Genomic DNA, 22,458 nt, shown 5'->3' with positions numbered 1-22,458 from the left:
GAAGGAAGGCGAAAAAAGAAAATAAAAGAGGAAAGATTCTGTGAAATCCTAAAAGAAAATTTCTCTCCAAAAAGGAGAATTCATCTCAAGGGTGGGAATGAGTACCAGTACCTGGATTCATCCATTGAACTCCTGAACTCCTGATTGTAAAGAGCTATGTGTAAACAAAGGGATCTGAGTATGCAGACTTCTGCTATGAGAATCATTTAAATGCATGGATCTCCAAGGAGGTAAAACAGTTACCTAGCTACTTTATAGCAAAAGTTTGAGTAATAGAGGTTATGAGGAAGTAGGCAAAGCCATGGCCAGTGGAAGGCTGAGAAGCAGCGTGGACTGACCGTGTTAATGGCATGCACAGTAGAAAGTTTGGCATGGTTGGGGTAGAGTAGATGTGGAGGTATGAGCAGTAAAGTTAACACAGTGTTCTGGGAAGAGTGGCAGCTGTTGCAGTAGAACCAGCATGGAGATCAGTGTTACAGTTCAGGCCCTGGAGAATTTGAGTTTATAAAATGATCACAGTGTAAGGAGAAATAGAGGCATGAGCAGCACCATGGATTTACATGATCCCATTATACTAGTGGGTGGCAGATAATAGAAGGGAACAGCAGTTTTGAAGGTAAGCAGATGAGGCTTTACCTTAATTTCAGATCTAAAAGTTGACCTGACACCTCTTTCTCTCTCTGGAGTGTCTCAATCTCACCTTTTTTTTTTTTTTTTTAACTTCAGTTAAAGAGATTTAAGATAATTATAGTCTTCAGTATAATGACATATTACCATTGATTCATACAAAGCCTATTTCATCATTTATACTTGTTTAGTTGCTTATTTTCCTTTTACTTTTTAATGTTTATTTATTTTTGAGATAGAGAGAGACAGAGCACGAGCAGGGAAGGGGCAGAGAGAGAGGGAGACACAGAATCTGAAGGAGGCTCCAGGCCCTGAGCTGTCAGCACAGAGCCCAACACGGGGCTCGAACTCGTCAACTGTGAGATCATGACCTGAGCTGAAGTCAGACGCTCAACCTACTGAGCCACCCAGGCACCCCTAATTGTTTATTTTCTTTCATTTCAATTCCCTACTTCCAAATCTCCTGGTTTTCAGTCTTACATTTTTTTTTTCAACGTTTATTTATTTTTGGGATAGAGAGAGACAGAGCATGAACGGGGGAGGGGCAGAGAGAGAGGGAGACACAGAATGGGAAACAGGCTCCAGGCTCTGAGCCATCAGCCCAGAGCCCCGACGCGGGGCTCGAACTCCCGGACCGCGAGATCGTGACCTGGCTGAAGTCGGACGCTTAACCGACTGCGCCACCCAGGCGCCCCAGTCTTACATTTTGATACTTAGGTAACTCTTACAAATTCCTTCATGATCACCTTCTCCTTTCTCTTCTCTTGCTACTCTCATTATTCACTTTGAGCTCTAGTCGTAGAGAACTGCTTATAGTTGCCTGAGAACAAAATGTTTTGTTTCTTCTCAGTTCAAGAGTAAAATATACATTTTATGAGAGAAAAAAAAAAGCTAAGATGATGCTAAATTAATTATATTTAAAATATACAATGAAAATTGGAATCATTAACGTGAAACTTTTGATGACCAAGGTTTCTGAAGAAGAATGGACAATTTGGACATGAATTGGTTTCTTGTTTATAATGTCCTTGGATTATTGGTGGTATGGAAGAGTGATGGTGGGCCAGGATGGTGGATTAGAATGACCTCTTACATTAGAAGTTGTCTCCTTTCTGTAGGCGCTTTGGGATATCATGGCAGAAATATGGATGTAAATATATATTTATTACATCTGATTATTTCTTCAGGATAAATTCCTAGAAATATAATTTTGTGTCAATAAATACAACATATTTTCATTTTCAAGTATGGATTTAGTGGTAACTATTATTGTTGTACATTTTGAGTCTTTTGCATCCAAATTCTGAAAATTTTTGATACTTGATACATAACTAGCAAACATCTTCTTAGAATCAAGACTAACATATCACAAGAATCATCTCTTTAATAGGAATTTGAATTCTTCATTCATATAAATAAATAAGTCTAGCATCTTTTAGTTAGTTCCACCAAATATTTGTTCTATTCAACCTTTATTTTCATTCAATTTTGGCAATCTATATTTTGACATAAACTTTTTGGCATAATTGCACTAAGGAATATGTAGTGTTTTTAGCTTCTATTTGTCCTCATATTCCCTTTTGCATTTTTATTTTTGTGTATTTGTGTTCTTTCTCTTGATTTCTTAATTACACATTCTGGAAAAATATATATCTCATGATCTTTTAAAGAAATGACTCTGGCCTCATTAATTGTAGTACTTTTCTCTTGATGCAAAATATAGTCAGCGTAATTTTGTACTAAGACTTCATTTAAAATAAAATATTGGGCACTGTATTTTGCTTAAAATTTATGCCTGTTGTAATGTCATAGGGAATGTATCAGTAAGCCATAATAGTTTACTTTATGAAGGTTGAAATATGAATGAAGAAAGGGTAGAAAAGCTAAATATAATAAAGTTTACAGAAAATTGCCAAATATTAGCTATTGTGTTCTGATATTCACACAAACCAGTTCATAAAATGTATCTTTGTCCTTATCAAACTTTTAAAATATTCTGATTCACTGTGTTTTAAGTGTTTATTTTTTATATTTTCTTTCTTCCACTTTTTGCTGTATATTCCCAAATATGAATTATATACTTCTGATGGATTTGGGGGAGGGGGTGAGGTGACAATTCTGACTTTAGTGTTTATATTGAACATATTTTATTTCTACGTACTTTAACGTCAAAGCATTTCGTTCTTAACTCTTGGCTCCATTTTATTTTTGTTAGCTACTAAGTCACCTCCCTGTTTATATGCTATTTTACCACATTATTTTCTGTATTGTATTTCATGAAAATCATATCTGTCTAAGTTATTGAGGCAAATATTGATGCTGTTTGAAATTTCTCTTTCTCTTTCATTTATTTTTCCTTACCTTTAGAATTTTTCATCTTTACTTGCACTTTTGTAATAGAATTTCTCAAAGCATCTGTATTATTCTAGAGTTTGCTTTTATTTCTTTTTGTTTGGTTTTATTTTCTCTGGTTTAAAGTCTTTTTTTTTTTTTAGAAAGAGAGAGGAATGGGAGAAGGGCAGAGGGAGAGAGAATCTTAATCAGACTCCACTGCTTAGTACAGAGACTGACACAGGCTCGATCTCACCACTACTATGAGATCATGACCTGAGTCAAAATCAGGAGTCACTCACTTAACCAACTGAGCCACCCAGGCACCCCTGGTTTAAATTCTTGTGTTAAGGATAGTAGCCTTTTCTTTCCTTGCCTGCAGACTGAGTTGTTAGGATGTCATTAGGATGAGGTTCAAGAGCTCCTCTTAGATGTCAAACCATGAGTCGGAGTGGAGGCATGGAAGGTTGATATTCTGTTATCTCAACAGAAAAATTTTCTCATTATGGATTCCCTTTGCCTTTGGGTTAAACCTCCCTAGGCCAAGTATTATAAATGGTGTTTTGGGGCTTCCTTCTAGGTATGTTGTGAGGGTGCTAATACTTTGGCCCAATTTTTCATAATTAGTAAGTTCTGCTTTTTTTAGAAACATCTTTCTAGGACTTGAAACCTGTTGATCTGATTTCATGAATGACTATAGCTCTGATCCTTCTCTTTGGAAACCATACTCCAGAATAAGATAAGTCTAAATACTACACTTGTCCTTAGTTAGTCGTCAACAGTTGGATTCATTCCCTCCCAAAGAAAATTGAGATATGATAAGTATTACTCACCAAACCAAAATTTTAGGTCATTATGATGTTTCCTTATTCCTGCTACTTCTGTTTTTCTACTCCCAGTAGAAATGAGTGAGAGTGCTTCCTTTCATAACCAAGTGATACTTGGAGTGATTTCTGGGTTTCTAGGTAGATCCTCAGAATGAGAGAAGTAAGGTAAACATGTCCTAACAGTTTTTATTAATGGAGTAGCAAATATAATGCATATAAAGTTACACCATACTTAATTTTAATAACATCTCTAAAACTAGTGATATGACCAAAGTAAATCTCTTAACTTCTCTGAGTTTGTTTCTTAATTTAATATAGTGGTAATAATATGTATCACATATAAGGATTTATATGGATTTTATAATCCATATAAATGGACCTTATATGGTGTTTATAAGGATTAAATGTGAAAATAAGAAAATAGTGTGAAAATAATTAAACTAGTGGCTGGAACATAGTAGGTGCTAAAAAATGGATGGCATTGCTGACACAACGGAGGGAATGATTTAATTCTACAAGTTGAAAGTGCCATGCTGTGCCTTGAACAGCAGGGGAAGAGAATTACTAAGTATTTTACTGATGCTGTTTCCATTAAACTGTGTCAACATGGCCTTTGATTCCTTCTTTTATGAAATTCTCCTGTGTTCTTAAAATAAACTTGAAATAATTAATATATTGTACAATTTGCTTCATTATTAAATCAGCTTAAAACAACTTTGTCTTAAAAGTATTATTTCGGTCTTAAAATCACTAGTATCCACTTTAGAGAGACACATCATCATTTAATTTGGTGCTCCATTCACTTGATAGAAAGTTTACTAAATGTGATTTAAAGTATAGGAATATTTCTCACAAATAAATAAGTGAGGGCAAAGAAAGACAAAACACCGTGTGTTCTTAGCATCTTATTGATTGCAGCTCATGAATTGAAGTAAACTGGTATCTAGATTTGTTTGTGCATGTCTCAACCTATTGATAGAGATGCTATCAGCCAGGGATGCCTGGGGAATCACCCAGGCCAATACCACTTGTGGCAGCTTCTGCATATGTTTCCCCCACAGGAGCCAATGTTATGGCTAGACTGCCCCCTGTGGCTCGTATGATTGCAAGATGCACCTACCATCAGGGATCTTTGAAAAACAAGGTTAAGCATTCCCAAGTTCTGGGGGGTACAAGGCATGCCCACAGGCCAGCAGCCAAGTTGCTGGCAGAGAGAGAGAGAGAGAGAGAGGAAATACGTGGACCTAGGTTTCTGCTTTCATTGGGGTCCAGAGTGGGGTGTCTGCAGTTTCACAGATTCATTCTTTACTGGTGAATTTAGAACAAAAGAGTGAGAATTAGGGAGTGGGAAAGGAAATTCAGGGTCACTCAGGGGGTCAGTTATTTAGTTACACAGGAGTTTGTTAAAAGGGAACTTCATTGGAAGGGAAGGCCTGGCTTCTGATCTAGTTGTGTAGCTAGTAGCTGTGTGATACAGCTGGCAAAACATTTACTAGGGATGGATGTCTGAAGTGGATGCCTTGTCAATCAAAAGATTGATGTCAGGCATTCTCATTATAATCAAAAAAGCTTATTCCTAGGCATTTACACTACAAGATTGCTTTATTTTTTTTTTTAAAGTGAGGATGAACATAAATAAGTCTCTGCAATTAGCCCAGTTGTGGCCATACCATTACTGTTCAATGTAACTCTCTATACTATGTCTCAAATTCATGTGTGTCATCAGATCCTTGTAGCAAATCATCAGTGGAGAATGGCTTTACTAAGCATTAGAAATCTCACCTGTCATCTTTCTTTTTCACATTTTAATAATGGTCTTATTTATTCTGATAGTTTTCTAAAACCTGTATTTTATTGTTAAGTATTCAATTAGGCCTAAGTTTATTTTACTTTTAAATTCTCAAAAGATGATATTAAGGCTATTAAATGAATAGCCTTTCCTGGAGAAATTATCAGATTCTCACTAAATAGATAACTAAGAACAGAAATATGCATAGACAAAATTAATGGTTGAAAATATCAGGTAGTAATATGCCTTGTATGTGATTTAAACAAAGCATTATTATTTTTGTCAGATTGCTAATAGACTTTTGTGATAATATTTACATTGTAACTTTTCCTATTTACATGGATGTATTTACAGTTGTTTGCTAGGATTTACTGGAAAAAACTGTGAGAAAGTAATTGACCACTGTAGACGGCTCAGCATCAACTGTCTGAATGAAGGATGGCATTTCAATATAAGTGGAAGATTCAGAGTAAGTAATTTCATACATGGCAGAGTAATTTAGCACTTGAAAATACAATAGCTTCAGGCAGTCTGTATTTCAAATGCTTTTATTAATCTAAGCCAGAGAATTATATCCTTATAGGTATATTTAACCATGACTTCTATAAATTTAGTAGTAGACATGTTTAACTTATAAGAATTATGTAGGAAGGGCATTAATAAGAGTTCTAGTAAGTGTGTTTATTGTAAAATAAGTATATAGTTAATTGAATCCTGGTGATATATTTCTGTATATATAAAACCACAGTCACTAATGCCTTAGCTCTTAAATTAGATGGAGAATAAAATTAGTCTTGGAGTTACAATATACAAATATGCTCTTTTTTTGGTGGATAGTTTTTAAAATGACTTTACAAATACACAATGGGTGTGCTGCACACAATGTAAGGCATATCCTACAACTCAGCATTTCCACTTTTAGTATGTTTCCTGGAGAAATTATCAGGTGTGCACTGAAAGAGACATACAAGAATTTTCATGGCAAACCTGAAACAAACTAAAGCCTATGGATAGGACAGTGGGTAAATTCATCATAGCGTAGTCACACTGTGGAATTACGATGAGTGGTTAAAATAAGTGAACAATAGTGACATGTATTATTAGTTAATAAGTATCAAACATAATGTTGAATTTTAAAATCTTATTGAAGTCTGGTAGATATATACATAGTCTGATAATGATTAGTTATTTTTTAACTAAATACATATATCAGAAATACACACACTGGCTTTACTAGAAGAGTTCTCCAAGGGGACAGGTGGGGAAAGAAATCAGGGAGGGTACAAAGCAAACTTGAAATCTGTTTATAGGGGCGCCTGGGTGGCGCAGTCGGTTAAGCGTCCGGCTTCAGCCAGGTCACGATCTCGCGGTCTGTGAGTTCGAGCCCCGCGTCAGGCTCTGGGCTGATGGCTCAGAGCCTGGAGCCTGTTTCCGATTCTATGTCTCCCTCTCTCTCTACCCCTCCCCCATTCATGCTCTGTCTCTCTCTGTCCCAAAAATAAATAAACGTTGAAAAAAAAAAATTAAAAAAAAAAAAAAAAAAAAAAGAAATCTGTTTATGATGCTTTATTTCATTTTTTTTTTAATTTTTTTTTCAACGTTTATTTATTTTTGGGACACAGAGAGACAGAGCATGAACGGGGAAGGGGCAGAGAGAGAGGGAGACACAGAATCTGAAACAGGCTCCAGGCTCTGAGCCATCAGCCCAGAGCCCGACGCGGGGCTCGAACTCACGGAGTGCGAGATCGTGACCTGGCTGAAGTCGGACGCTCAACCGACTGCGCCACCCAGGCGCCCCTTTATTTCATTTTTTAAAAAAAGTTTATTTATTTCTTTTGAGAGACAGAAAGAGAATACACGAGCAGGGGAGGGACAGCGAGAGAGAGAGAGAGAGAGAGAGAGAGAGAGAGAGAGAGAGAATCCCAAGCAGGCTCCATGCTGTCAGCATGGAGCCCAATGCAGGGCTTGATCCCACAAGCAGTAGGGTTATGACCTGAGGCAAAATCAAGAGTTGGACACTTAACCAACTGAACCACCCAGGTGCCCCTATCAAGCTTTATTTCTTAAAACAGTTCTGGCAAATGAGGGTAGGATTATGGCCTTTTATTTTTTTCTCTAAATACAAAATATTTTAATGAAATATTTTTGTAAGTGATGAAAAGCCAACTTATGGAATGAATCATGGACAAATTTATATGTATACATTTGTCTACTTCTGGAAAAATGCTAAAATATAATAGTGTTACTGTACAATGATATACAGGATTAGAACATAATATTTATTTTGCATCTGTAATACCTTAGATATTATAGCATATCATTTATAGTCATTACTTCATTTGATCTCATTGATTTCATATTTTAATTTTCTTTTTAACACCCAGTGCTTATCCCAACAGGTGCCCTCTTCAATGCCCATCATCCACTTTCCCCTCCCTCCCACCCCCCATCAACCCTCAGTTTATTCTCAGTTTTTAAGAGTCTCTTATAGTTTGGCTCCCTCCCTCTCTTTTTTTTTTCTTCCCCTCCCCCATGGTCTTCTGTTAAGTTTCTCAGGATCCACATAAGAGTGAAAACATATGGTATCTGTCTTTCTCTGTATGACTTTTTTCACTTAGCATAACACTCTCCAGTTCCATCCACGTTGTTACAAAAGGCCATATTTCATTCTTTCTCATTGCCAAGTAGTATTCCATGATCTACGCTTAAATACCATTCAATTTATAGAAACTTAAAAATCTGTTGAGCTTTTAATATTTAAGTTCATACATTTTGATACGGAGGGATTAAGATAGATTTAAACTTACTCTATGCAACTCCAGAACTCATACTTTTAGATACTATATACATACCTACTTTCAGTACAATGTACTAGCACTTCTTTTTCCTTTAAAATATATTTACCCTTTCCTTAATAGGAGATTGTCTAATTGAAATGTCTCTCCTACTTTGGTTTGAATTTCTTTTATATTACTTATATTTTGGGTTTTCATTTCTGTTTTGTTTCAAGATAGTCTCTGAGCATTTATACTGACGTTTATTTTTAATTTTCTCTTCCTCCACCATCATTTCTCTGTAGCAAATCTCACCTATTCTAGTGTCTCAACAAGTTATGTTACTGACTCTGAATCCAGTTTTAATTTATTCTTTAAAGAGCTTGACTGAACTTATCATCACCTTGACAAATCTGCCTTCTCAGTAATTCTACCTTAAATTAATGACTTCCATTAAATAAAATATTAGCAAGAAAGGAATACTATAGTTCTTATCACTGGGTTAAAATTTAGATGATGATGAAAATAATATGCATTACTAATGGTCTTAACAATAGAATATTGCTTCAGATATATAATTTTCCTTACTGATTAATAATCATAGTTATGGCTATACTGAAGTTCTGAAATAGTTTATATTTAAGTTAAGTAATTTAAAATTTAATGTGTATTCACAAATGTATTGTTCATATTGTGTAATGGTTATAAATGGTGGTAATTAACACTATTTTTCATGATATTTAAGTTCACTGTAATATATTAAAGAAAACAAAATGCATATTATATTCAAATTATTTTTGGAAGTAAATACAAAATGCAATTTTTAAGTTATAATATTTTTTGGAATTTTTTAAATGACATTTTTTCCACTTTGATGTTTGTGTTACTAATTTTTGAACATGTCAAACAATATCAGAGTTTTATATATTAAACTATAACATTTTAAGGAGAGATATAAACTATTCCTTCTCCTTAGAGAAAAATATATTTACATTCAGAAGGAAGGAAAAGAGAGGGTATAAAACAAGTAAATAGTAATATGATATACTTAAATCCAGCTATATCCAGGATCACAGTAAATATAAATTGATTACACACTTCCATTAATAGGCAGAGATATTACTAATGGCATCTGAAACAAACTCAAATATTTAAAAGATACTTATTTCATATAAAAAGACATGTTGAAAGCAAAATAATGAGAGAGAGATATTATATAAAAACTAAACAAAGTAAAATAATGAGAGAGAGATATCATGTAAAAATTAAGCAAAATAAATACTGGTTTAGTCTTATTAATAACAAATCTTCATTACATGTTGATTTCAATGTAACAAACTATTAAAAATGACTTTATTTCATAAACATAAGCAGGTCAACTAATCATATTGAATTGTACATTTAATAACAGAGCTTCAAAATATATGAAGCAGAAACTGACATAATGCAAAAGAGAAATAAGTAAAACTACACTTATACTTGAGATGTGAGTACCTCCCATTCAGTAATCGGTAGAATAAATAGACAGAAAATCAGTAAAGATATACAAAATGCAGATGGTACTATCAATCCACTTAGCTAAATGAAAACAAAATGTAACACACAATAGTTTCAGATTATTCTTCTCAACAACACACAGACCTTATTCAGAGGCCTATTTCATTACAGGGGAGCAGAGGGACTCAGCTGGGACATTTCCCATGTGCCTCCAGAGAGACCTCTTTATGGAAGGGGGCACATTTTTCCACATTGACTTAATATTTTTACACTCTTAGGCCTCTTTTTCTTTCCCTCCCCACCAAACCCATAAAGAGTCCAGAACCTTTTTTTCAAGGCTCCTTAGCAATGAGAAGTTTCCTTCATCTGTGCTGCATTCACTGGGACTCTTGCCCCATGTTGTTCCTCAGGGGGAAAAATGTCTGGTACCACTTTGTTGCTGTTGATGGCACTGTGGTGGTAAGTGAATAGAGGCTTGAATATTACTACTTTTATTAAGCTCCATGTCTTAATCACCTTGGCACTTGATTGCTTGCCAAGAAATTAAAAAATACTCTGTCATAGTGGAGCATATTTGTTACTTCATGCAAAACTATATATATATTTTATTAGTCATTTTTAAAGAAAAAACAATAAATTTAGACACTAGATTTTTATAGATAATCTTTAGATAAAAAAGCAAGTGTAAAATAAACGCACTTTTAAAATGTTCAAAGTTTCTAAAAATCAACAAAATATCATTTGAGGCAATATGGACCTATCATTTTATACTTCTGCATTAAAACCCAAAAGTATACACACTTAATGAGACAGCCTTTTCACATGTATTTGGGGAAAATAGGACTGCCAGTTGGAAATTTAGAGCATATACCTAAGTTTTTCCATCTGTAATAATTCAATTTTTAGAAATCCCTAAAGTAAGAAAGCAGAATTATATTAAACATGTATAGAAAATATTCACTATGTTATTATTTATTTTAGAATAAAAGTAAACAAATTAAGCAAACAAGAATAGCTTAAAATTATAATGTATCCCTATAATAAAATATGCATCTAATTTAGAGTATGTTTTTGAACTGTATTATGATACTTGTAAATTACTCAGATCAAAATGTTTAATGAGAAATGGCTATATTATTCTAACTTTAATTTGGGGTTAGATGTGTATATATAAGGTATTTAGCTTCTTGTAACAAAGTAAAATATGTACTTCCTGAATTGTGGGACAGGTCAATAGGCATGTCAGCACTACTCCCACAGAGATTATCCATTGGACTTCACCTCTTTGAGTGTTCAGACATCATGAGAGATTATATGTCAAGACCCCAGTCTTTTTCAGGCAGTAAGAAGTGCGGGGAGCAGGGGAAGCCAGTTAGATGGTACAAGGTGGTGTAGCTTCTGATGTCTTCTGTCCCCATAATCACTCAGCATTTTGTAATATCTTAATAAATATAAATTTCTCCTATATATTTGAATTGACTTAATAGAAAGAGTGAATTATCTGAGGCCTGCAACCTATGTAGTCTAGGGACAAGTTAATATACACAGAGACAGGGAAACAGGGAACTAGAGAGAAAATCATGGGGCTGAGAGGCTCTGAGTCAAAATCCAGATCTAAACACCAAGGTTAACCAGAGTTGCGATGGCCAGTGAAGCCTGAATGTTATTTGTATTGTACAGATGTGTATAATAAGGGTTAAAAGAAAATAAACCAACAACCTGGCAGTGGTTTACCCCTGTTAATGGAATTAGACTAAAATTATAATCAGAAAAAATGTTTTATTTTTTGAATATACATTTAATTGGAGTATTATGAAGAATAAAACATATTCCATAACAACTTTGACATTGAAAAGTTTATATTAAATGCAACAGGCTCAACAATATTAGGAGTAAAAAAAAGAATGTAGGTCAGAACTTTATTAATTCTAAGCCATGCTCTTCATCATGAGTTAAATTTCCCTTTTTTCAATTCATTTTCTCTATAATTAAAGTGGCAAAATGATGCTGAACCTTCTCATTGAAATTATGATGAGGAATTTCTAATCAAGCAGTTTCACAATGTCAATATTAATCTCAATATTAATAATATAAATAGCTCCCATGGTAAAACAATTGTTACTTCCCAAATGAGAGTCAGATTTCTCATAACCACAAAAACTAAGTCACTGAAAAAAATTAAGAGCTCATAGTGAAAAAAGGGTAAAAAACTATTCTTATTGTCATTTCGTGTTTATAAAAATGAATAGTGGCACCTGGGTGGCTCAGTTAGTTGAGCATTCTACCCTTGATAGTGGCTCAGGTTGTGATCCCACAGTTTTGATATCCAGTCTTGCATTGGCTCTGGTTGAGCATGTAGCCTGTTTGGGATTCTTTCTCTTCCCTCTCTCTCTGCTTCTCCCCCAGTCATGCATGCATGCTCTCTCTCTCTCTCTCTCTCTCTCAAAATAAATTAATTAATATCTTAATATTAAGTTAAAAATAATCGGACAACTGGGTGGTTTAGTCAGTTAGGTGTTGAACTTCAGCTCAGGTCATGATCTCACAATTCAGGAGTTTGAGCCCCACATCGGGCTCTGTGCCAACAGGTTGGACCTGGAGTATGCTTTGGATTCTGTGTCTCCCTCTTTCTCTGCCCCTCCCCTGATTGTGCTCTCTCTGTCTCTTGAAAATAAAATAAACATTAAAAAATTGTTTTAAAAATTAAAAAATGAACACTAAATTAAGAAATATGATTGATATTATGCACACTATAAAGCTAGAATATAGACACTATGCAATTAAATACTATTTTCATTGCATCATACCAATGATTCAGGATTTCTTTGCCTTAGAGTTTCAATGATTTACTAATAAATTTAATTTAATTTTTGATACATAATATACACAGAGCCATAATTTCTGGTCTGTGCCCATTCAAATATTTTATAACATTCTGATTTTATGCCAGATTTGTTGCTGTTGCTTTTTATACCATCAAAGAAAATGCCATGAGAGCTTTATACACTGGTCCTTTGGTTGTCTTCTTTTATAACTGGTTCAGGGATGCAGATATAAGGATGCGGTTCATGTTTTATCTCATCTTTTTAAGTTTCCTATAAGGTTTCATTGGGGAACCAACAAAAAAAACCAAAATTTAAAACTCATCTAGTTTAACTTTACCATCTGTTTCATTCCTCTTTTCTATTTCCATCCTCTAGTTAAATCTTTTTTTTTTACAATAATTTTCAACAAGCGTGACTTATGCAAACTCACACTGAACACTGAAAGAAGTAAAGCTCAAATTAGAATTCCATATGAATACAATTTGCATTTGGGGTGGGAGTTAGAGTTTTAAAATTGTAGTTGCAACAACAGAAAATCTAAACAGAATATTCCTCTCACTCTTTCCCTCTCTCCCTCTCTCCCTCCCTCCCTCCATCTCTCTCCGTCTCTCTCTCTCTCTCTCTCTCTCTCTCTCTCTCTCTCTCTCTCTCTTTTGCATTCACACACACATACCCAGACGAATTTGAAAGCTTACAACATTAAACTTTCCAGGGGCTAGATCAGGTAAGTATTTAACCAGAGGCTCAATGTGATCATATTCCTTCTAGCTCACACTAAAATAGCAACAGTTCCTTCAAAGTCCTTAGAAGAACCCAAGCATGCTCTCTCCTGGCCTCAGGGCTTTTATCTTGAAGATTTTGACTCAAATTTCTGATTTGTGGGGTTTTCCATTCTGTTTAGCTATTTTCTAAATGTTTACTTTTTCAGTAAGTTCTTTCATAGACATCCAACTGAAATGCTAAATACTCACTTCTGGTCCATACACGTTATCTCCTTTTCATATGTTTTTCCTTAATAAATGCCATTCAGTTTCCCAGATAACAGTATAGTTCTTCACATATCTTTTTCATGGTCTATAAGAGTATATTATGATGAAATTTAAGCTCTATATAGGTAAATACCTTTGTTTCTTTGTACTGGACTACCCTTCTTTCAGAGAAGGCAGCAAAATTTCAGCAAAAGCAAGTCATTCCAAGTGTAGTAGATAGGAGCCTATTTGGAGAGATGCTTCTATATAGGAAGAGTAAAGTTTCCATAAATTGACCAACAGGAGGTCTCTCTTAGTAATGGGTTCGTCAAAGCTATCTTGACGTGGGATCTGGGGGGAGATACATGTCGTGAAGGTAGAAAGAAATGTAATGCACAAAATACCCCCAATGTTGTTTTTTTTTATGTAAAAAATGATAAAAAGTCAATAAATCAAAGAAAGGGACATTGGATAAGCTAAAGTTAAACATTGGATAAGTTAAGTTATGAACACTTAAAAATATTAGTTTGCACACATATACAAAATGGAAAAAAATCTAAAATTGACACTATGATCTGCTGATGAAGCCTAATAAGTTGAACAGAAAAGCTGAAACTTCTTCCTACTGGCCTATAACTATTCTAAGCTAATAAGGTACCTTGTAATTGTACCCTCAACCAGAAATTACACCAACATGTTCATTCTTTTTCAGTCCTCAGAGACATTTCTTCAGGATTAAAGAATGGGTGGGTAGTGCCATAGTTTGTGGTGAGAGATATAGACATCTCTGGAAAAGAATAGGTGAGATCAGATACAAAAGCTCCCTGGAGCAATCAACTATAATTTTTGCCCACCGGGGGATACTTGGCAGTGTCTAGAGACATTTTTTGGTTGTCACATAGAGATTGAGCCTGCTACTGCTATCTGGTGGATAGCCACCAGGTTTACTGCCAAATATCCTGCAATGCACGTGACAGCCCTCCACAACAAAGAAATATCAGGTTCAAAATATCTGTATTGCTGTGGTTCAGAAAACCTGCCTTAGAGGAAATTTAGTCTGTGAAAGTCGGAAAATAATAAAACTTGTGCACAGAAAGAAAAACAGACTTCATGAAAGTTAAAGAACCTCAGACCCATAGCATAAGATAGAATTCCAGAGTGAGAAACCTTTTTTTCTAGTTTATGTGAGCTCCGCAACTGAGTTAGGTGCATAGAGTAGGTTAAGTCAAATTGTTTTCCTGTTATTTTTCTTCCTTTCTTGGGAACAGACTCATTGCTTTCAGTTCAGAAAGAGGAATATATGCTGCTTGGTTACAAACTCTGCTTGTTTTTAATTTTTTTAAAGTTCATTTATTAATTTTTTGAAGGGAGAGGGAGGGAGAGACAGTGTGAGCAGGGGATGGGCCAGAGAAAGGGAGACACAGAAGCTAAAGCAGGCTCCAGGCTGTAAGCTGTCAGTGCAGAGCCTGACACAGGTCTCGAACCACAAACCATGAGGGCATGACCTGAGCTGAAGTTGGTCGCTTAACCAACTGAGACACCCATGCGCCCCACAAACTCTGCTTTTTAACCCTTTCCTCTGAAATACTGAATTAGATTAAATTTGTTTGATTTTTTCTGCTCATTATATTATTGAATATTTGGATGAAAAAATAGGTTAAGTAGCATGAAATGTGTGATAAGAATGAGTTCTCTCTACTTTGTTTTTAAGGAGAGGGGAGACAGGAGTAGGATTGAGTCATTGAACTGCTTGACAGAGTTTTAGGAAAGCTATATAATCAGGGTGCACTTCAATAATCTTCTGATCCATGTCTTATACCTCAGAGACTGTTATTCCTTTGCTCTTCTCTCTCTTTCATAGACATGTTTCTCAATGGCTTTCTCTCTCTACTTCATTAAGTGGGTAATTTATCCCATCCCTGTTGGACAGTTTTGGTGGGGAAGTTGACTATTGCCTGAAATAGTGTTTGAAAGAGAATAGTGGCCTCACATTAGCTTTAATCTTGTAAGTCTTTTCCTGTGCATATATTACTTCTTTATTTTAGTTCTTCAATATATTTTAATCATTTGAATCACAATCATATTTTCAATAAGAAAGCACAAACAACATGTTTTGACTTGGAATGATTTTTTTTCAAGGAATACACAAAAAAACCTGTTCCTATATGTTTAACCAATCCTCAAAAGATTTTATTGTTCTATATTGTTAGTCAAAAAAGTGGTAGAAACTCTTTTGTGTTTAGACTAACATCGTATTATCTGAGTTGTCATGACTTTGCCTTCCTAGGCAGCAAGTGATAATAAAGCAACAGGTGCTCCCATCTTAGAAGCGCTAATAGAAATTTAAGTTACCACACAGCTTCAATTATATGTCAAGAACTTTGTGTTCAGAAAACATATGGGTGTCTTAATAGTAGTTCTAGGACAAAAATAGAAATACTCAGGAATTAGTGCTTATGTCACTGTCACTTCTAGATACAGAGTACATATGTAAGTTAACTGATTTACAACAAGTAATACATTGTAATTCCATATATTTTCTGCACGATTATAATAATTAGTACTAGCTATATAATAGTGATGAATAAATTTAAATGATGAATATATTCAAAAATTTCTCCCACATTAAAAAATTGATTTAATTTTATTTTGTACTATTATCAATTTATAAGAAAAAGAATGAAGGGAGTTTCAAGCATATATTTTATAATTTATTTTTCCTACTTTCATCAGAATTTTTATATCAAGTGACAAAGTAAATTAAAACAGCCTAATTATAAGAGGTGACAACTTAATTAATCTAAACTAGTGCAATCCCTGTGAATGATTGAAATGTTCATATTTAAAGGAAACTAATATAAACACTTTAAATACCTTAGAAAATCTACAGATGTCAACAGGTCTTATTTCATAATGAAAGAAAAAGGAGTAGAAGAAAAAATCATGAAGTTATTACAATTTAAAATTTTGCCTCTTGTAATTAAGGAAAAATCATTGGTGAAGCTATTTTTCAAAAGTGTGGTTATTTATGTGAATCTCATTTATTATGTTTTGAATCTCTAAGAAGGAACTTTCCTCTCAGAGTGCTCATTAACAGGAGTTAGAGCCATAATATCTGTAGATATGCTAAGGCTAAATACCTAAAAAGAGGTATCAAAAGTACATGTGAATTTAAATTGAAGGCATAGCTTTCATGAACAGTTTCAGGGAAATCCAGAGTACGGTTGAGTGCAGAAAGGCACCCCAAAATGCCATGTTCTAATCCCTAGAACCTATCAATATCATCTTACATGGAAAAAAAGACTCTGAAGATGTGATCAAGACAAGGATTTGATATATTGTCCTGGATTATCCAGATAGGCTTCATGTAATCACAAAGATCCTTATAAGAGGGCTACAGAAGGAGTCTGAGACCATGAAAGTGATGTGATGATGGAAGCAGAGATTGTAATGATGTTCTTTGATTGTATAAGGGATTGCCCATGAGCCAAGGAATATAGGCAACCACTAGAAGGTGAAAAATGTAAGGAAACAGATTCTCCCCTCAGAGCCTACAGAAGCAGCTAGCCCTCCTGAATCCTTACTTTATCTGAGTAGGACTGATTATGGACTTCCAACCTACATAAATATAAGAGAATAAAGATTTTACATTACTAGGGTTATATACTTTATTATGGCAGCAATTGGAAAGAAAAAGATTTCCAAGAAAATTTATTCTACACACAAATATTTTCTAGCTGAAAATGATTAGAGAAACTCCCTAACTGAAAACATACATGACCTATGACCATAGGTCCTTTCCAAAAGATAGCCATGAAACACAAAAATAAGTCACTCTAGACTTATTTGTAGAGGCCATTTCTAGTTTTAGTTGAGTTTTAGAGCTGTCTGTAACTAATTGACACAGATGAATCAGTGAAGGTCAGAAAAAATAAACAAGATGATTGGTTGGTTCTGTATCTTAGAAGCAATGGACTCATCATTCATTGGTTAAAATTCTGTGTTTACTCTGAAATGGTGAGCATGCTTATCGGTCCATTTGTCACTTACTTAGGAAACAGCAGGCATGCTCATAAAGTGAGATCTTGTCTTTTAACATTTTGCTCTCCCATTAGTCACTCAGACAGGAATAGCCCCAGCTAATGTATCCTGCATGTATACATGACTTACTAATTTATCACCCACACCAGGACACATTGGCAAACTAAATGGGGTCCTATCAATTTTTTGTCTGGTATAACAGGCTTTGAACTAGGGCCGGTTTATATATGGAACACTGTTTAACTGGTATTTTTCCCAATTTTTATAAATTGTGATCTATATGATTCTGATATTATCTTTAACAAATTATGAAGTAATATTTTCACCTGGAACTCTAAGAAACCAATGGAAGAGTTAATGAAAAATGAGGTAATCCACACTACAAAGTGAGAGACACATATAATTTACTATATGTCCAATGTCTTGAAGATAGATATAATCATAGGTAATCACAGATGCCCATGGATTAACTAACTTTCATTCTTCTTCAGTAAGTTTTGGTGAAATCTTTAGTCAGGGGTCTCTACCCTTCTTATTTGTGCCATGTCACTAGCTGTTCTCATTGAAATAGTGTTTATTGAAAACTACTTTGTAGAAACTCTGTACATAGGCATACACTGCTGAATAAAACAGGTCGTAGTCCTATCTCATGCTTTACATCAATCAAAATTTAAGTTTGATGATTGTACTCACGTATTATAAAGAAGGATTAAAAAGGAATGAAATCTTGCCATTTGCAAAGATGTGAATGGAGCTAAAGAGTATTATGCTAAGCAAAATAAGTCAGAACTTATGAAATCACATATGATTTCATTCATATGTGGAATTAAGAAAATGAAACAGATGGACATGGGGGGGTAAAGAGAGGCAAACCAAGAAACATACTCTTAACTATGGAGAACAAACAAGGTTACTGGAGGTGAAGTGGGCCGGATATGGGTTAAATGAGTGATGAGTATTAAGTCAACAGTAATGAGCACTGGGTATTATATGTAAGTGATGAATCACTGAATTCTGCACATTAAACTAATACATTGTATGTTAACTAATAAAAATTTGGACAAAAAAAGGATTATTTCTTCAAACTGACAGCTGAATACTTAGATATAGGCTTAATGTTAAATATTTTTCCTATTCCATTTCCCCAGCTCTTTATAATCCTTTCTTACCTGAATTCTGTGGTTGGACAGAAAAGTTCAGGGAATGGGAATTGCATGCAGATGAGTGGTCACAATAGGAATGTTGTAGTTCCAGAGGGAATAGGAGTGACAGTATTTTTGTTGGCTGTTGCTATTATATTTTGAATTTGCTATTGGCAAATCTGGGTCAGTCCCTAATTATTCTTACATCTCTTGTGAGAACATTTGCTTCACTAATTCTTTGTCAGTTACCAAATACTTTCAGCCTGGTGATCACCTGAAGTCCTAACTCCATCTTTCCAGCTGCCCTATGCAAAGTTAGTATGTTTTTGCAAGCAATCTTTCTTAATTTACCCAAAATTTCTTCTGACAATATGCTGATGACTGGAACTCTTTACAATGAGGTGCAAAGTTTAATTACATAATTGTAACAAAAAGGCTTAATATGGACTGTCACCCAGTTAAATTTTTATGCAAAGAAAATTAAAATTACTCACCTCATTTGAACAGTGAATATAGAAATCAGGATACATAAATTAAATTTCAGTTTTAAAAAACTAGGTGCCTCTCTTCTTACTCTGCAAAGTTCTAATTGGCCAACCACATTGTTTTAATACATGCATTCTGTCTCTTTAGTAATGATGTTGAGGACTCAGTGATGTTTTCCAAGGTGAATGAGCTGAACTTTAAAATAAACCGAGTTGACCCAGAGAAGTACATTGTCCCTAATCTCCTCATTAAAACTGGTATAGGGGCACCTGGGTGGCTCATTTGGATAAGCGTACAACTTATCTGAACTTTTGGCTGAGGTCATAGTCTCACAGTTAATGGATTTGACCCCATGTCAGGCTTTGTGCTGTCAGCATGTGGAGCCTGCTTGGAATTCTCTATCTCCCTCTCTCTCTGCCTTTCTCCATGCTCATGCTTCCACGTGTGATTTCTCTCTTTCTATCTTTCTGTCTCTTGTCTCTGTCTCTCTCAGTAAAAAATAAATAAACTTAAAAAAAAGACCCCTGATATACAAAGTAAATATAAGAAAGACCTGAAGGGGCACTTAAGGAGGGGAGGGGTCAAGATGGAGTAGCAGCATAGAAGTTCTCTCATTCCTGAAGTATAGCTAAATCAGCACCAAACCATTTTGCACACCTAGAAAATTAATCTGAGGACTAACACAACAATCTGCATACCTTGAGCCACAGAACTCAGCAGGTATGTGGTGCAGAGCTATGAACTGGGGGAGAGACAAGCGGTGGAGGATAGGCAGCTCTTTTTGCAGAGAGAGGACAGAGAAAGAGGGGAGAGTGCAGGAAAAGCACTTTCCCCACCAAAAGTGTCTGCAAAGGGAAAGAAATAACCACAGGTGACAGAAAGGGAGAAAGGAGAAAGGAGAGGGTCTCAATACTATTAGGACTCTATAAACAGGGGAGAGCAGAGTCAGAAATTCTACAGCTCAATACCTGGCCACACTCGGGTGGCAAGGGCAAATCTCCAGGAGCAGGCAGCAAGGTCCAAGGGGTCCACGGACCTCACAGGGAGAGGCTGTTACCCTGCTAGGAGGGCATTTGGTAGAGGCCATACAACCTCCCCACAGGTCCAGTGGATCCTGGAAACAGCCATGTTTGCTGGTATTGGAACAAAGACACCAGGGTGTTGTGAGACCTGGTGCGAGCTGTGTGTTGTGTTTTGCCATAAACTCTGAGCCTCTGTTCCTATGCGATCACACAAACATTTTCTGGGAGAGCAGACATTTGGCCATAATCTCTGAACCTCAGCAACATTGTGACTACATGAATGTTCCCTGGGGGCAAGCCAGCAGCTGGCAATTGCCCGGCAAGACCCTCCGCCAGAGGGTTGGAGTAGTTCCAAGCTGCAGGACTCTCAGAAGTGAGGAATTTGGAAATAGCCCCAAATGACATATAATTCAGGAGGGAGGTGCCACCTGGCAGGCTGACAGCTTGGACGCGAACCACGTAGAAGTGGGGAGTGGAAGGAAGCCAGAGACAAAGGAGGGGTGCTTGATTGCTCGTCGAGGAATGCTCAGAATTCCTTTGCCAGAAACTCGGAAGCTGGGGAAAACTGTTTTCACTTCTCCCGTGCTTGTGCATACACATGCATGCACTTCACACTGATCTACCCTGGTAAGCTAAGCAGCATCACCAAATGGAGAATGGAGCTGTTACATCAAGCCCTATCCAACTGTGCCAACCAAGCTCAGAACCTAGAGGACCACAAGTCTCTCCACCTGATTAGTGTGCTAACAGTAAAGGGCTTCACAGTTGGACTTAAAGGAGAAAGAGGATGGAATTTCATTCGGATTTCTTTCTGGTTGTTGCTTCATCTATTCGTATTTTCTTTCTTTCTTTCTTTCTTTCTTTCTTTCTTTCTTTCTTTCTTTTCTTATTAGTTTCTTACTCTTGGATACAGAAAAAGAAATTTATTTTTATTTTCCATTTTTTTAAATTTAATTACTGTATATTTTTATTTTTTGTAATTATCTTCATTTTATTTTGCATTCTTCATTTCATTTTATTCTATTTTATTGCATACATTTTTCTTAATTCTAAGCATTTCCTTTTTTTCTTTTTTTCTTTCCCTTTTTTCTCTATTCTACCAAGCTTCTTTAAACTTTTTTTTTTTCAACGTTTATTTATTTTTGGGACAGAGAGAGACAGAGCATGAACGGGGGAGGGGCAGAGAGAGAGGGAGACACAGAATCGGAAACAGGCTCCAGGCTCTGAGCCATCAGCCCAGAGCCTGACGCGGGGCTCGAACTCACAGACCGTGAGATCGTGACCTGGCTGAAGTCGGACGCTTAACCAACTGCGCCACCCAGGCGCCCTACCAAGCTTCTTTAAAAACCAGACCAAAGAACAAGGACTTAACTAACTTTATTTGATTTTTTAATTTTAATTTTTTAATTTTAATTTTTTAATTTTAATTTTATATTTTATTACTCTTTTTCTTCCTCCAAAATGACAAAATGAAGGAATGTACCACAAAAGAAAGAACAGGAAGAATGACAGCCAGGGACTTAACACAGATATAAGTAAGAGGTCTGAACTAGAATTTAGAATCATGATAATAAGAATACTAGCTGGGGTTGAAAAAAGCATAGAATCCTTTTCTGTGGAAATAAAAGAAGCAAAATCTAGTCAGGATGAAATTAAAAACATTATAAATGAGATGCAATCTCAAGCGGATACCACGGCATCAAGGATGGATGAAGCAGAGCAGGAAATCAGCGACAGAGAAAACAAAAATATGGAGAATACTGAAGCAGAAAAAAGAGGGAAACTAAGGCAAAACTGCATGTTATAAGAATTAGAGAACTCAGTGACTTATGAAAAAGGAATAACATCTGAATCATAGGGGTCCCAGAAGATAGAAAAGGGGGTGGAAGATTTATGTGAGCAAATTGTAGTAGAAAACTTACCTAACCTGGGAAGCCACAGACATCAAAATCCAAGAAGCACAGAGAACTCCCATTAGATTCAACAAAAATCAACCATCAACAAGGAATATCATAATCAAATTCACAAAAGATATAGATAAATAAAGATTTATGAAAGCAGCAAAGGAAGAAAAACCCAAAACCCCTAACCTACAAGTGAACACAGATCAGTTTTGCAACAGACCTATC

General features: G+C 35.5%; 1 protein-coding gene across 1 annotated transcript in view; it reads left to right on the top strand.

Moving 5' to 3' along the window:
* Positions 1 to 22,458, top strand: part of LOC147581010 (protein eyes shut homolog) — a 180,227-nt gene that overhangs the window by 104,153 nt on the left and 53,616 nt on the right. Inside the window, exon 5 of the mRNA XM_086707165.1 lies at positions 5,929 to 6,043. Coding sequence (XP_086563291.1) covers positions 5,929 to 6,043 — 115 coding nt within the window. The remainder of the gene's footprint in view (positions 1 to 5,928; positions 6,044 to 22,458) is intronic.

Source organism: Puma concolor, chromosome B2 (genome assembly GCF_028749965.1).
Source record: "Puma concolor isolate L17-30 chromosome B2, mPumCon1.1.hap2, whole genome shotgun sequence".
NCBI lineage: Eukaryota > Metazoa > Chordata > Mammalia > Carnivora > Felidae > Puma > Puma concolor.
This window is presented reverse-complemented; position numbering and strand designations above follow the sequence as displayed.